Raw genomic sequence first — 17,000 nt, 5'->3', positions numbered from 1 at the left:
TATATATATGTTTGCACAATGTTTCGACCCATTTTTTGCCCACATTATTAATTAAAGGGGCCGCCAAGAAGAATGCATTAAATTGTTCTATTCCATCAATAACAAAAACCAACAATGGAACAAATTTTGCAAAACAATAAGTCAAACTAAAGATGGACCTTAAAAGTATACGACAATTAATAGATATTAGGCATTCGAATCAAATCGAAGAGAAAAGATAAGAGGGGTTACCATTTTGGCTTCCTGTAAAGGAAGAAAAGACCTGAAAATTTATTATTATCATTATTATTATAACTACGTAAACAAAGAAGAAAGGACCTGAAAGAGTCACGTGGATTCTTGAAATTTGAGGAAAATTGGAAATTAGTGTGGTGTATTGTAAAACAAGAGACACATGCGGTGAATAGGAGAAAATGAAGGGTCAATATTTGTCTTGCCACTTATTCATCTTTGGTTCATAATCTCCTTATTAACGATGATAATTTCCTCCGAACCCGTTGGAGGATCCGATACCCGACCTGAATAGAAGAGGGTATGGAGAAATTTTTAGGCCCGATTAAATAATTCGCTAATCGGGTATGGAGATTTTCGGGTTTGGGTATGGAGGCGGGTTTGATATAATCCGACCCACACCCGACCCGAATATCAGTTTAAATTAATATATATAAATATATATATATATATNACACACACACACACACACTTATTATAAAGCGTGAATAATTTTTCCTATTGTTCATTTAAATAATTTTTTAAATATTCATAACTTGATTGAAACAATTTAAATTTGAAAAAATTCAATTGTATATGATAATTTGGTATTTGGGTAGGGTATGAGTATCCGATAGTCCGATGGGTCTGAGGATGATGATGAAATTCAATACCCGATGGGTATGTGGATGAGTATGAGGATGAATTTAATAAATGGGTATGGAGATGGATGTATAAAATCCGACTCATATCCTACTCATTGCCATCACTCCTCCTTATTCCTGACCAACCTTTTCTCCCGGAAAAATCAATCTAACCTTTTATCCCGGAAAAATCATGCTACATATATATACACGCACACAGACACACACACAAACACACACATATAACTAATTTTGGTTACATGATAAGTTCGATTTTTTAAATTTTCAAAATACCCGTAGCTATTATAACAACTATTCTACTTAAATGTTAGTCCACAAAATAATTACGCACTAAAATAACTAAAATGTTAAGTGTTTAAAATATTTATTGATTTAACTGGAAGAAAAATTATTTTAGAAAATGACTATACAAACATATAACCACATGGCTGCAAATTAATGATTAACAAATCAGACAAAAAGTTTCTAAAAGTCTCGGGTGATATCATAAGGCCATCTACAACCCTGCGCCAAAATAGCGTAAATATGCTATTTTGATGCTATTTTGGCGCAGGGTTAATCTCCAATGGAGCTGCGCTATTTTGTTGGAGATCGCCTTATGATATCAATAGCGCAGCTCCATCTCCTCTGCGCCAAATTTGGCGTAGAGCATTTTTCTTTTTCTTTTTTTAAATTTTTTTTTGTTTAATCATAAATATTATTTATATAATAATATTATATTATTATATTATTTTAATAATTAGATATATTTAAATAATAGTATAATATTTATTGTATTATTTTAATAATTAAATATAAAATCATAAAAATTAAAATATTTAATTATATAAATTTATAAATATATTTTACAATAATTTTATAATTAAACATCTAACACACAAATTTATTGAATAATATTTAAACATTCAAATACACAGTTAAAATAAAAATACGAATTCGAATTCAGAAAATTTAAATGCAAATATAATAAAAGATAAACAAACTAAAAAATCAATAATATTTCTAGTTTTTTATTTTATTTTTGACATTTTTAACTCTCGTAAATATATAATTGATAAAATATCAGAAAAACCAACAGCAAAATTTTGAAATTAAAATTACAATACCCAATTGAAATACAAATACAAAGATAATACAAAATTGGAATACAAATTCGAAGATAATACATTATTGAAAATTACAAAGATAACAATGCGAATAAAAACATAAAAATGACAAACAAGGTAGATGATCAATAATCTCCTAAATTATATCCCGATCCTCCAAAATCACCAAAATATTTCCCAAATGTGTCATTTTCGTGTTGTCCATGTTCTTCATTTCTTTTTTTCAAAATTTTGGCTCGTTCCTTTCGAACAATTTTGCGCATTTCAGGATAACCTATCGTGCTTAAATCCATGTACAAAACTTTATTCTCCTCTTGAATGGTTGCTAATGCTATTTGTTGTTGTCTAGTTTCAATTTTTTTTGTTGATTTGCTAATTTGAGCTGCTCATTTTGCAATGCTATGAGTTTCATCTCATAACTTTGTTGAAGTTCAGTGGATCCTTTTTGTAATACATTTATAAGATCGCGATGCCCTTCTTTCATTGTAGATATCAATTCCAACACATTGTCGTCTTTTTTTTTTCTTTAGTTTAGATTTTTTAACACCAAGAGGTCGCTGGGATGAAGTGTCGCTTGCATTTTCATCACTACTTAAATTAATTGAAAACGGAGGTAATCCAGGAGAACCTGATATTGGAGTTTGGTGTCTAGCTATCTGACTGTGACGAGTCCAAACTTGTGATACGCATTCTTGCTGGTGCGCTCATTGGATTGATGTCACTCGAGAATTTCTCCATATCTTTCATAATATACCACACATGATCATATTTGAAGCCTTTACTAAAATCAGCATCTTGCATGAACAAATCTTTTGCTCGATTTAACTTTATGAAAATATCCAACTATTATCTTATACGAAATTAAACTTTTAATTTAATAAATAGTTGAATAAGAAATACTTACAATATCTTCTTCTGATGCGCCACTTGGGCGGAGAGTTTCAATTTGACGAATGCATCCCCTTAGTTTTCCAAATTCACGGAGTATATTTCTCATGCGACAGTGCAATGATATTTTGTTACGTACTTGTAGATTGTTTGATTTGCTGATGTTGTAAGCTTCTTCGATACGAGTCCAAAACTGATCTTTGGATTGATTGATACCTATTATAGGATTTTGGGATATATCAAGATACATATGACATAAGACTATGTCTTCTTCGACATTGTAAGAAGCAGTTCTAGAATTTGAAGCCATTGAATTGCTTGGAATAAATAATTGATTGGAATGAAAATTAAAGCTGTGATGATGTCATTAATCAGATATATTTTACTTATAGTATAAAGAAGATAAGATTGTAATCTCATCCAACGGGCAAGATCAGATGTAATCTCATCCAACAGTCATAATACTGATAAGGTTGTAGATAGCACAATCCAATCCAACGGCCAGATTCTAGATAAGGCAATCTCATACAACGGTCAAGATGATGATAAGATAGTAATCTCATCCAACGGGCAAGATTAGATGTAATCTCATCCAATGGGCATAATACTGATGAGGTTGTAGATAACACAAGCTAATTCAACGGACATATTGTAGATAAGGCAATCTCATCCAACGATCATATTTTTTGATAAATTATTATATAATGCGACGAAATATCCTAGATTCTCACACCACATTCTACGCTCTCACAAACTTGAAAATGAATTCTCATTTCCAATTTCACGCATCATCCTCTAGTTCATCATCATTGTCTGATAATGAAGATGAAACATCTACTAATTGGATGGATGATTTTGAGAATTTGGATAATACACGAAATACAATATTGAATATTGTAGTACAAGATCGACAGTTGGTTGCTACCTACATTATCCATCAAGAGCAAGAAGTCACGAACGGAGGTTCAATACCAGGTCATATAGTAATTCACCGTGATCGGGAAATCGCCGACCGTCATCTGTTCAACGGTTACTTTGCCGATAACCCAAGATATAACGAAGCAATGTTCCGACGGAGATTTCGAATTTCTCGAAATCTTTTTCTTCGTATAGTTGATGAAGTAAAGAATCATGATATTTACTTCACACAAAGAAGTGATAGTGTGCGGCGTCTCGGGCTATCGACTATTCAAAAAACAACTGCTATTTTGCGAATTTTAGCTTATGCATTACCCGCGGATGCTACGGATGAATAAATCAAAATTGGAGAGTCCACTGCAATTCAATGCATGCAACGCTTTTGTCGAGCCGTGGTGGAAGTTTTTGCTGAGCGATACTTGAGATCTCCTACTGCCAATGATGTTGCCAGGTTGCTTTATATTGGTAAACAACGCGGATTCCCTGGAATGTTGGGAAGTCTTGATTGCATGCATTGGAAGTGGAAAAATTGTCCAACGGCTTGGGCGGGTCAATATGCAGGTCGTAGTGGTTCTCCAACAATAATTTTAGAAGCAGTAGCTGACTACGACCTTTGGATATGGCATGCATATTTTGGTATGCCCGGATCCAATAATGACATAAATGTTTTGGGATCGTCCAATCTATTTTCCAACATCGCACAAGGTATTGCCCCTCGAGCTCAGTATACAATTGGAGGAAAAGAATATGATACAGGATATTACTTGGCTGATGGTATTTGTCCTAAATGGTCAACTATTGTACAATCTATCCACGATCCACACGGTTCAAAAAAGAAATATTTTGCAATGAAACAAGAGTACGGTAGAAAAGACGTGGAGCGTGTATTTGGTGTTCTCCAATCTCGATTTGCGATTGTGGTATCTCCAGCACGTGCTTGGAAGAAACATCATTTACATGATATAATGACAACATGTATTATAATGCACAATATGATTATCGAAGATGAACGTGACCTTAGCGCACCCATTGAAGATATGAGAGAAGCACCAACTCCGGATGTAGAAATGGTTGTCGATGAGAATATCAGATTTCAAGAATTTCTCGCTCGATATAAAATGATAAAAGACAAAGATGCTCACTATGCACTACGAAATGCTTTAATTGATCATTTGTGGGAGGAATATAGTTGTTCAGATGTTTGAATTTGGATTCATATTAAGTTCTAAAAATAAATTATCTGTATTAAAATTATGTCAATTTTAATAATGAAGCATTTGTATTAATTCGTATTATAAATATTAGAGTTAATATATATAAGAATCAAATAAATAAAATTAACTATTAATAAAAATAAAATTATAATTATAATACTAATATTAACATTAATTATAATTATATTGTTAAATTTATAAATAAATAGTAAACAAAAAGAATATTCTAGGAATATACTTTTTAGTGTAAGATTTGAAGTAAATGAGTTGGAGATGAATGTTATATTTGGTGCAGAAACTGCACTATTTTGGTGTAGAAACTCACCAAAATAGATTTATGGGTAGGAGATGACCTAAGGTTCTTGTGGTTTTAATTAGAAATTCGATTGGATTAATATTATAATTAGCTTGGTCTTAATAATAAAACTGGAATCCTTTGTATTGTTGGCATAAAACATCAGCTTTAAAGATCTTTTATCCTCCTCCCGCGGCGACCGTGAGCATCAGGTCTAGTGCGACGGCTGCTGTCCATACTGCGGTGGCTCTCGTGTATTTCTCCGAAAGTGCCTCAGTATTGCTTGTTCTGCCTCAGTATAGCTTGTTCTGGCCGTAATTAACGTGTATATATGTACATCATGATATGTGAGTTATGTTCTCATTGGTTCTCTTCAATTTCTACATGCACAAAATATTTTAATTTTCCAAAATAAGTTAATAATTATACACGCATCACATTATTTTGTTCTAAAAAATATGTGCACAAATGATAGTTTTGAACAATGTGTATAAATTTTGATCTAAAAATTAAGATAATTTTATTGGATCAAAATTCGTAAGTAGCAATATGTGTAATTTGGGTCTTGCTGGTCATCCTCATCCCAACCCTTTTGAGTGAAAGCAACTCTAATATTAGTATCGGCTAGGTGGGGTTAAAATATCCTCATTTTCAGCATAACGAAATTACCATATAAAAAATTATCGAATTTATCGAAATTTTTAGTATATCAAAATTGTTGGAACGGTATGATATCAATACCGAAATTTGCGGTAAAGTAACGGAATGAAATTTGAATATTTTCGATATATATCGAAATACCAAAATAATATATATGATAATATTTTTAAATACTAAATTAAGAAAATATGAGGTGTTTTTCCGGTATAAAAATTAATATATCGATATCGTACCGAAATCTGAGTATACAGCGACATTTCGATTTAATCGGTATGTTAATTATACACATCGAAAGTTTCGGTATACCGAGTACAGTATCAGTATCAAAAAATTAAATATCGTGATTTTCAATACGTTATACGGTATTATTTTTTGGTACGAAACAATACTATATATCCACCCCTACACGGTACTTATTTTTTTCACTAACGCGGTATATTGTGTTTTCTTGCTCATGAGAAAATTACATTTTATGTTTTGTCGGGAATTACTAGGGGTGCAATCGAAGCGAGTCGAGCTCTAGTAACACCCTACTCGAAACTTGACTCGAAAAAATTAAAGTCCTCGAGCTCGAGTTCGACTCGACTCAAGTAGTAATTTTCAAGCTCGAGCTCGATAATATATCGAGTTACTTGAGCTTTTCAAGCTCGATAATATATCGCCTCTATCACAAGCTCGAGCTGCTCACAAATAGCTCTCCACCCTAAAAATGAAAATTAAATTGCAATATAATATTCTACATTTCTAGTAATCCATTCTACGAGAAAATATAATGTGTATACGATTATCAAAGTTAACAAAATAACTATAATATATCCTTAGATTTCAATTTATTACATTATCTTTTATCATTTAATGATCATTCTATTAGTCAAAACGATGCCTAGATCAATGTACACAGATTATATGTATTCATTCATAAAACGATTGTACTGTGTATATCGACTTAAAATAAAAACATTATTATGAAACAACATAAATATTTTAAAAACATATCATAATTTCAATATATTCTCAAAATAAAATATTTAATTTTTCACCATACTCGTTCATATGATCCCACCTGATAATTATCGAGCATGCTAACTCTACTGTGTAACAAGATATCTATAGAAAGGAACATGTTGGTAATACCTAAAAAGCAAGGTTCTAAAAAACGTGAAGCGCGCTGAAGCGCGGATGTCGAGTTCCAAGCTTTTCAAGTTTAAGCGAGATTAGCACGAGCTTAAGCGTGAAAAAGCGTTTTTTATCTTTATTGTAATTGTAATTATCTCAAACCAATAAATAGATAAAATAATACATAAATATTATAAATTTAAGTATGATGTATTAATTCTCATATTTATTAAAGCAAAAAAATCTCAAAATTATAATCTTTATTTGTTTTGACAACTAGACCACATTAAAAAATGTTAAATATTTTTCAAATAATTTTCAGATACGCTTAATCATAATTAAAATTTAAAAATAAACATTTAAATTATAAACCTAATTTATTATTTTAAATTAAAAAGACATACCTTCAAAATAAAAAAAAATTAAAAAATAAACAGATACGATTAATTGTGCTTAAACACGTTTAATTAAACACCTTAATGACACTTAATTCGGTCAAACTTCCGCTTTTCTCCGAAACGGGGCGTTTTTGTCGAGCTTCAAGCTTAAGCGGGCTTTTTAGAACACTGCTAAAAAGTATGAATCTTAGTAGTCCAGCTTCAGACATTTTTAAGTTTAAACAAAATTAATATGAGTTTTAAGTGTTAAATTTTTTTTAAAAATTTAAACTGAAATTTTAATTATCTCAAACAATAATAGAGTAAATAATGCATAAATATAATACATTTAAGAGTAGTGCATTAATTTTTTGTCAGAAAATTATTCAATCTATTACAACATTCATTTCATTTCTCGTATCATCAAATTCAAAACTCAATTTAACTGTACTACTTTGAAACATTAACATTAAATATCATTTGTATGTTACAAAGTGTCAATATCTACAACGAGTTCATTGTCGCTACACTTCACTATCCTAGATTGTACATTGCTAGCATTAGTTGTTGGTAAAATTTCTAATTCACTTTTGACTTCTTCTTCTTCATCCATCTTTCTTTTAAAAATATCGCACTTAATCATTATTAAGCATATTTGTACATTCCTAGCATTACTTACTAATAAAATGGTTAATTTGTGTTCCCTCTTCTTCATATTCATCAATTTCGTTTTTTAAAATGGCACTTAAGATTATTTAACGATGTTTAATATATCAACTTATGATTGACCATGTTTTTATCGCTTTTAGCCAAAGCGAATTGTGTGAGTTTAAGCGATACTTGATCAAGATTTTTAGAACACTCCTATGTATTATATATTGATTTTGAAAATCAATTTTTAAATACACACGTTTCTTCTTATCTTGTTCCAATGTAAAAATTACATTTTTTTCATTTACTCTAAAAATATATTCATATATTTATATTTAATTTTTTTTATCTATTATCAGGATAAAATAAAAATGTTCTTTATAAAATTTATTGTTTCAATTGTTTTTTCAGAACATGTGCAAAGCACAACAAATGTGTGTGTATATATATATATATATATATATATGAGACACGAGTGTAATATATATTATTTTTTTAATTAAATAATATATGAGAAACTGGAATATCCTCCACAAAATTAATGTCTGCAGTCTGCTCCGAAATTCTTCCTGTCACGCGACATCCAACTTCCTCCACACGGGAGGTGCGTCTGTTTCACCCACCCCAATGTCGCGTACCTCGACTTTCAAAAAATCACACAAAATTCAAAATTCAGAAAATCCCCCCTTCAAGGTAAAACTGCTCCTGCCTATATAAACTCTTCATCTTCTCCCAGTCCACACCAATAGCAAGCGAACCCCAGAATTCTCTATACCTATAGGAGCAAATCTGTGTACCTGCCTCCATTTTCGTATCCAGAAGCTCAAAAAATGCGTGAAATCCTGCATATCCAGGGTGGCCAATGCGGCAACCAGATCGGAGCGAAGTTCTGGGAGGTGGTGTGCGCGGAGCACGGGATAGATTCCACTGGAAGGTACAGCGGTAACGACGAACTGCAACTGGAGCGTGTGAATGTCTACTACAACGAGGCGAGCTGCGGACGGTTTGTTCCACGCGCCGTGCTCATGGATTTGGAGCCTGGTACTATGGACAGTGTCAGATCTGGTACGTATGGGCAGATTTTCCGACCTGATAACTTCGTTTTTGGACAGTCCGGTGCAGGGAACAACTGGGCGAAGGGTCATTATACCGAGGGAGCGGAGTTGATCGATTCGGTGCTGGATGTGGTGAGGAAAGAGGCGGAACATTGTGATTGTTTACAAGGTATTCTTTTAATTTGTGATGCTTTTGTTTTTTAAATGCTTATTTTCACCTAGGCTTTGTGTTGCTTTGTGGAGTTTTTTTAAGGTAATTTTTCAATTACAATGCACTAAATTAAATGGTCCCCTCTATTGGGGTCAAGTGTGATTTTTTAGATCTCTAGTTGTATAAATATTTTTCTCCCATTGGATTTGTTTTGGTTACAGTACTTCATAAGTCTTTATGTTACTTGTAGCTATACTTTTGTATTAAGGTATGAAGCAGTGGCTAAAAATAATTGAGTTTTTTCTTGCTTGTGGTATATCATTGAGTTATTAAAAAAATTGTGGGGTTAAAAAGAAATTGGCCATTATTTGTTTCGTTGTATTCTTTCCATGATCTGTTTACCATATATGACTGAATTTTTTTAAGATAATGTGTGTATGAGGTGTTGAAAGTGTTTTCTGAGTGGTGGATGTTTATTCCTTTGCGGTGTTGATTTGATTCAAATTTTGTTTTCTTCCTGTTCCATTTTTAGGTTTTCAGGTCTGCCATTCTTTGGGAGGTGGAACAGGATCAGGGATGGGAACTCTTCTTATTTCTAAGATCAGGGAAGAGTATCCAGACCGCATGATGCTTACATTCTCTGTCTTTCCATCCCCTAAGGTGTCGGACACTGTTGTTGAACCCTATAATGCTACTCTATCTGTCCACCAGCTTGTCGAGAATGCGGACGAGTGTATGGTGTTGGATAATGAAGCACTCTATGACATTTGTTTCCGAACTCTTAAGCTCACCACTCCAAGCTGTAAGTTTGTCTTCTTATATATCTCTTTGAATTCCTAGTGATAAGTGCTCTATATTATTGTTAGTTCTTATCCAGTAGCTTGAATACAACATGTATTTGTTAGCAATGATGTTGTTGTTCTCAATTTTTTGGAGCTTTTGAAGTAGCTACAATATTGATATTTTTGTGTCTTTTCCACGTATGATATGCAGTTTCTTGTAGATTTCAGGGGGCATGTTTCCTGTGGAATTAAACTAATAGAATTATATCAATTTAATACAAATTTGATTATTCTTATTAAAGCTGATAACAATCTTTGCTGAACAGTTGGAGATCTCAATCATCTGATTTCTGCCACCATGAGTGGGGTGACTTGCTGCCTCCGTTTCCCTGGCCAACTCAATTCTGATCTCCGTAAACTCGCTGTCAACCTCATCCCATTCCCTCGGCTTCACTTCTTCATGGTTGGCTTTGCTCCACTCACGTCTCGTGGGTCGCAGCAATACCGAGCCCTCACTGTTCCTGAACTCACCCAACAAATGTGGGATGCAAAGAACATGATGTGTGCGGCTGATCCTCGCCATGGTCGTTACTTGACTGCCTCAGCAATGTTCCGTGGCAAGATGAGCACCAAGGAGGTTGATGAACAAATGATCAACGTTCAAAACAAGAACTCGTCATACTTTGTTGAATGGATCCCTAACAACGTCAAATCCACCGTATGTGATATTCCTCCAACTGGCCTTAAGATGGCATCGACATTTATTGGTAACTCCACTTCGATACAAGAGATGTTCCGTAGGGTCAGTGAGCAATTCACTGCTATGTTCCGTAGGAAGGCATTTTTGCATTGGTACACAGGAGAGGGCATGGACGAAATGGAATTCACCGAGGCCGAGAGCAACATGAACGATCTAGTTTCTGAATATCAACAATACCAGGACGCATCAGCAGAGGAAGGATATGATTATGAAGACGAAGAGGATGTCGAGGAGGAAGCGTAAATTCTCGCCATGTTTCTAGTTTTGTAATGTTTTGTTGTGTGTTTTAGGGTGCGTGGATTACATTTAATTTGTTTCAGCCTGCTTGTTTAATTGCTTTTGCTTGACGACTTCTGCCTGCCTGAAAATATTGCTTTATGTGCTTTGTTGGGACCAGGATCCTCTACCGTGGCATCCCCACAGTAGAGGAGGATGTTGTACCACAAATTTTTTTAAAAAAGCTTTTATATATATATTTTTTAAATTTTTTATAATTTTTTTATATTTTTTGTTTTAATCTTTTTTTTACTCCCACTCAAAATATTTATTTTTAAATATTTTTTGCTCTTTTTAAAATATATTATAAATTTTTTCCTTATTTCTTATTTGTAGAATTAAGTGTTTACTACATTAATGAAAATTCGTTGTTTTTTGGTAGAACTGATTGATGACGAAAACAAAACACAAATTTTTACTCTTGTTCGAGTATAGATGAAAATGGACGAATCAACTATACGAAAAGAATTAAAATTAAAACATAAAATATGTTTTACTTTCAAAACATACGAGGTAAACAAAATGTGAAAAAAATTCAAAAATAGGAAAAAAAAGGATTATAATATATTTTAAAAAGAGCAAAAAAAATATTTGGAAATGAAAATTTTGAGTGAAAATAAAAGAAAGAATAAAACAAAAAATCCAAAACAATGAAAAAATATATATATAAAGTTTTTTAAAAAAATTTGTGACACAACATCCCTACTATGGGATGCCACAGTAGAGGATCACTCATCCATAAAGCAAGGCTCGGTTTGTGTTCTCTCTACTTTTGACGGTAGCTTCGATGTTACTGTATCACATGGTTTGGATGGACAAGATTCACATGCATATGTGATTTAAAAAAATTAGTGGACTCATATATGTGTGACTAAATTTAGATCTTTGATTCTATAACGGGGATAGTAAGTAGGTGGGATGGAATCAACCACTTTTGACCGAATGAAAATGTAGGTTTTGCTTTATTATCCATAAATTACAGGGAATTTGTCTTATCTGCAATTTTTTACTCATATATGTTATTGTTGGGAGTGTTGGGGAATCTTTCGGGGGAAATTTTTTACCTACACACTCTTCAAGACATCTCTTTTGGTATGTGAGTTTAGTTATTAATGTAATGGATGATAGATATATTTTGGTGTCATATTATTTTCATACTCTTTTCTTTTTTATAAAAAGAAAATGGAAATATGTTTTTGGAAGTTTGTCTGTATTAAGTTTTCATTTTAAAATTTAGCTTCAAAAAATTGAAATTGATGATTTTCTATATAGTTATTATATTTTGGTGACTGTTTTGAATAATAGTTGATTAAACTATAGGTTCTCATAAAATTATTTTAGGATTTACATCTTAGTTACATGATAAAAAGACGGAGTATTATCATAAAATTTATAATAAATGGTTCCTTGCAGCGATTGTTGCACCAACTAGTGATATAAATAAACAACCATTCATGATATCTTCTTCGGAGTCTACAAGAAAAAAGCAATATTAATCTTTCCCAATGCAAAATACTATCTTTCATTGCCAATGGAGAGAGCTTAAGGCTACAAATTTTTGACAAATATACAGAGCTGAAGGGCATATTTGGTCGCACATTTTCTTGATCTAAGCTCCAAATTTGGGAACCTTAGCAATAGAAATCTGTGCGAGGAAGTGCTCTGCCACAATTCTCCGTTGGATTTTCCCGGTGGCGGTTTTTGGGAGCAAATCCGTGATGAAAACCTTCTTCGGGACCTTGAATGCAGCAAGATTTTTCTTGCAGAACCTTGAAACCTCTGCTTCATCCAAGTTTGATCCTTCTCTAGGAATTACCGCACAATTAATCTGGAAAAACAGGCACAAAAGTCATATTAGCGCTGCGGAGTGCGAAATTTCAGTATGTCGAATTCGATTATTTTAATGCTTAGTCTTCTGTATGTCATTTTCATTTTCGCGGCATGCGTGAACTTCGAGTGAGTACCATGAACCAAGTGTGCGAATAAAAGATCTTTCTGGGTCACTTTCGAAGTAATGGGTTGTTTTTCATCGTGACTACTTTTGTTTGCAAGGGGAAAGTTGTAATCTTTGAAAAAGACATTAAACCATGTCCACGGAAAACACACAGCCAGAACTATCACATATTTTGCAAATCAAGACAGTGAAAGATTTGGCTTTAAAGGCGATTTTTTTTTTACCTCTTCCCCATACTTGTCATCGGGGACTCCAAACGCCACGGCCTGAGCGATCTCCGGATGGGACAAAAGAACGGCATCAACTTCAATCGGCGATATCTTTTCCCCTGGAGTTGTCGAAAAATTTAATGTCACTTACGCTTAGTCACCTCGCAAGATTTTACGTAATTTTCATGATAGTGAAATAACATCTAACAAGAAGATGCATATCAGGTAGAAATTTTCAAACGTTGCCTTCAAAGAAATTTGACCACAAAGTTCGAGGAGAATCACGAGCATATACATTGACCACGCAATCTCCCTATCGTCATCTTTTCAATAATATATTATACTTATTATGTATATGTACAAGTTTCATTAATCTATATAAATAAAAAATAAAATATAATTTGTGTTCAAATTATTATTTATGTCATCGAACACTACGCTCAAACGAACGAAAACGTCCTATGACACCATATTCGTAGAATAATTCTAATTTATGCCGACTCCTAAGTAGACAAATAAGTAAATAAAAATAATCTCATACAATTGCTAAGGAATAAGCCAAGAACAAAATAATTACCTCCACGATTGATCAACTCCTTGATCCTCCCAACAAGATGCAAGTAGCCGTCGGGATCGAAGAAGCCGACGTCTCCGGTATGGAACCACCCGAATTCGAAAGCCGATTTATTAGCATCCGGATTATTCTTGTACCCTTTAGTAACATTTGGACCCCTAATGCAAACCTCCCCATTGACATTAGCCCCTTGAACCACCCCCTTCTCATTCAATATTCCCATTTCTTGACCCACGGGTTTTCCGACCGACCCTGGCTTATGTGGGCCATCCTCGGGTAACGGGTTCGAAGCCATCAAATGGGAAGCCTCCGTCATGGCGTATGCCTCTAAAACCGGTGCCTCGAACGCCTCCTCTAGCCGTGCCATGATCGCCGGCGCCAATGAGGCACTGCAGCTCCGGATGAACCGGAGTTTCGGGTAAAACGGTTCGGGTTTGGAAAGGTGGCGGTCGAGTATGATTTGGTGGATGGTGGGCACGGCGGTGTACCAAGTGGCCTTATACTTGTTCATATCCGACCAGAAGGTGGAAGCAGAGAACCTGCCGGCGGCGGGAAGAGCTACGGCGGCTCCAGCGCCAAGAGAGCTCAATAAACCGGCTAACAAGCCGTGGACGTGAAACAGGGGAAGAACGATCACGGTGGAGTCTGATTCAGCGATTTTATACACTTGTTTAATGTTCTGTATAGATGAGTACAGATTGTTCTGGGTTAAAGGGACGCCTTTGGGTCGGCTGGTGGTGCCGGAGGTGTGGAGGAATAGGGCGACGTCGGAGGGTTGGTTTATGAGTTCAGACAGGGAGTTAAGGTCTACCCCGGCCGGAGATGGAGAGAGTATAATACCAGAATCGGCGTCTGGTAAATCGGCGGAGATATGAGCGATGTTTAGCTTCGCGGCGGCGGCCTGAGCGGCCTCGTTGCCTTCTTTCGAAGTGAGAAGAAGCTTAGATTCAGAATCTGATAAATAGAACTCGAATTCGTCGAATGTGTAGGCGGAGTTCAGCGGCGCCGCCGTGGCTCGGACTCGAATAACGGCCAGAAACATCACCACAAACTGCCATCGGATATTAAAATTCATCAGTTCATTCAAATTCTTCAATCAATACCAAGATCGAACCAGAACAACAACCAAATAAAAAAGGTTCATTTTTCCAACAGAAAAATCTAACAGAAAGAGCGTGAAAACAGAGGAAACACGAATCAAACACGCCTCCAGCCAAATCAAAGAGAACCCATCTCGAAAATCAACGAGTCGAAAACTCACCTCGACTGTGTTGGGAAAATTAAGCGCAACCACATCGCCGGGTCTCACACCAGCTGCAACGAGCTGAGCGGCGGCCTCCTCCACCATCTGATTCAGTCGTGAATGGGTGACATCGAACTTCCCGGATACCGAAACGGACCTCCGGGAAGGGAATATTCCTGCGACATGCTTCATCAAGCCGGTGAGAGTAGAACTAGCCATTTTTAATCAAAAAAATTGGAGAAAAACCCAACGAATCTTGTATGAATACGAACACAAAATCACAAAATACCGAAAAGGGTCGTGATAAATATTCGTGGGTGAAAAGTTTGAAGCACGAGTGCGTATAAAGCGAGAGGGTGGCATTGGTTGCGGGGGGAGTGTGGTGTGTTTGTGCCACGTGGCAACTTCCCCCTGATTATAACATGCTTCTCAAATTCATGAGCTTCACTCCACATTCAATTAAAATATTGTTTTAAATTCTTTTAATTTCTATTTTTTTAAAAAAACATTAGTACACGTATTGCATGTGTTTAATCTGCATTGCATTTTGGTTATAATTTTAGAAGTTAATTTAGTTTCGAATCTTATATACTAACTAATGTTCTGATCCTTTTTATTAGCGTATGACAATCAATAAGATACAGCTAAGTGTATGTCATCGAGGATTGTTGTGATATTTTCTTCGATGATTTATGTATTCGCATTTGCTCGTCTAATATCAACATTTTCGAACGAGATTTTATATGTTGGCTTGCCAAGTTGAAGGACATCTTCTATGTTAAATGCCTAAAGATGAACAAGTTTCATCTTCTTTGTCACATTATAAAATTATATTATATCAGCCATATAATGTGACAAAGCTCATTGTATTTTTTTTTAATAGATGAGACAATTAAACTGATTAAATTTAATTATTTAATATTTTAGTACAAGTGTTGGGGTTTACTCAACCTCACTTGCTTGTCACCTCCTCCTCCGCAATTAAGTAAGAATGTCCGGTTAAGAGAATAACTATCGTGTCGGCTCCCAAGCTAATTGTCATAAAAGTCAAATAATGGAAAATCATATATTTTTGTCATGAACGTTTTGTTTTTGTTCTATCGATAAAATTCAAGGTTATAATATTCGACAATTTTCAATATCAACTATTTTTTACTAGATAGTGACCTGACATCAGACACATTAACAATTCATGTCACTATATCATTATTATCAATTTTCGATAACATATAATCATTTTCTAGACGTCGTATTTCAATCACTCTTTTTTCATAAAAAAATTATTTGTGTCGAATATTCACGCACAAGTTAGGAGTGCTGGTGTTTGAAGGAGAGTGTAAGGAGTCCACGAATGAATTTCCCAATTAGTAATGTCGTTAGTCAAGAAAATGAAGGATTGACCGGCACGCGTGGGGTTGAACTTTGAACCCACCCAATTTTGACCAACACAAGTTTCATTTTGAGGTTAAAAACCAAATGGGATTTGGCTTCTTTTCTCAAAAGCCAACATTAAAACCAAAGCCAAATTTGTGAAAGAAGACCCGACTCTTGGCATGGGTTCGGGCCCTTCTCTTCTCCGTTACTCGTCCAATCATATTTTTGTAAAAAAATATTATGATTTCTTTCTTTTAATGGGATTTTTTTCCTTTAATTAAAAGAAGTGAATAATTGTTCAAATTATTTATTTTATACTATATATAAAGAATATGTACGACCTCGACCAATTTATTAATTTGTCATTCTCTTCCTATCAAGTTTCGATAATTCTAATATTGATGTAGTTAATTAAATTATTATATGACATCTGTCAATTTTGATAATTATCATATTACTTAAATTTTATAATATATAAATATTGATGCTATCATGTTCCACAATAGATTATAAAATTATCTG

The 17,000-nt window shown here is 34.2% G+C and overlaps 2 protein-coding genes and 1 pseudogene across 2 annotated transcripts; 2 read left to right on the top strand and 1 right to left on the bottom strand.

Annotated features, from left to right (window-relative positions):
- The first annotated feature begins 3,630 nt into the window (after window positions 1-3,630).
- On the top strand, window positions 3,631-5,304 carry LOC140972572 (uncharacterized; annotated as a pseudogene).
- Window positions 5,305-8,785: 3,481 nt separating this feature from the next.
- Window positions 8,786-11,249, top strand: LOC140973789 (tubulin beta-1 chain). The gene is made up of 3 exons (XM_073436848.1): window positions 8,786-9,324; window positions 9,839-10,108; window positions 10,415-11,249. Exons 1-3 carry the CDS (start codon window positions 8,931-8,933, stop codon window positions 11,089-11,091), a joined length of 1,341 nt encoding a protein of 446 aa, XP_073292949.1. The 5' UTR covers window positions 8,786-8,930; the 3' UTR covers window positions 11,092-11,249.
- Window positions 11,250-12,561: 1,312 nt separating this feature from the next.
- LOC140973787 (probable CoA ligase CCL9) lies at window positions 12,562-15,441 on the bottom strand. The gene is made up of 4 exons (XM_073436847.1): window positions 15,123-15,441; window positions 13,865-14,912; window positions 13,303-13,406; window positions 12,562-12,952 (listed from the first exon to the last, which is right to left on the bottom strand). The coding sequence occupies exons 1-4, from the start codon at window positions 15,321-15,323 to the stop codon at window positions 12,734-12,736; spliced, it is 1,572 nt and encodes a 523-aa protein (XP_073292948.1). The 5' UTR covers window positions 15,324-15,441; the 3' UTR covers window positions 12,562-12,733.
- Window positions 15,442-17,000: the final 1,559 nt, after the last annotated feature.

This window comes from Primulina huaijiensis, chromosome 3, assembly GCF_012295235.1.
Source record: "Primulina huaijiensis isolate GDHJ02 chromosome 3, ASM1229523v2, whole genome shotgun sequence".
NCBI lineage: Eukaryota > Viridiplantae > Streptophyta > Magnoliopsida > Lamiales > Gesneriaceae > Primulina > Primulina huaijiensis.
Note: the sequence above shows the minus strand (reverse complement) of the source record. Positions and strands in the feature narration are given on the sequence as shown.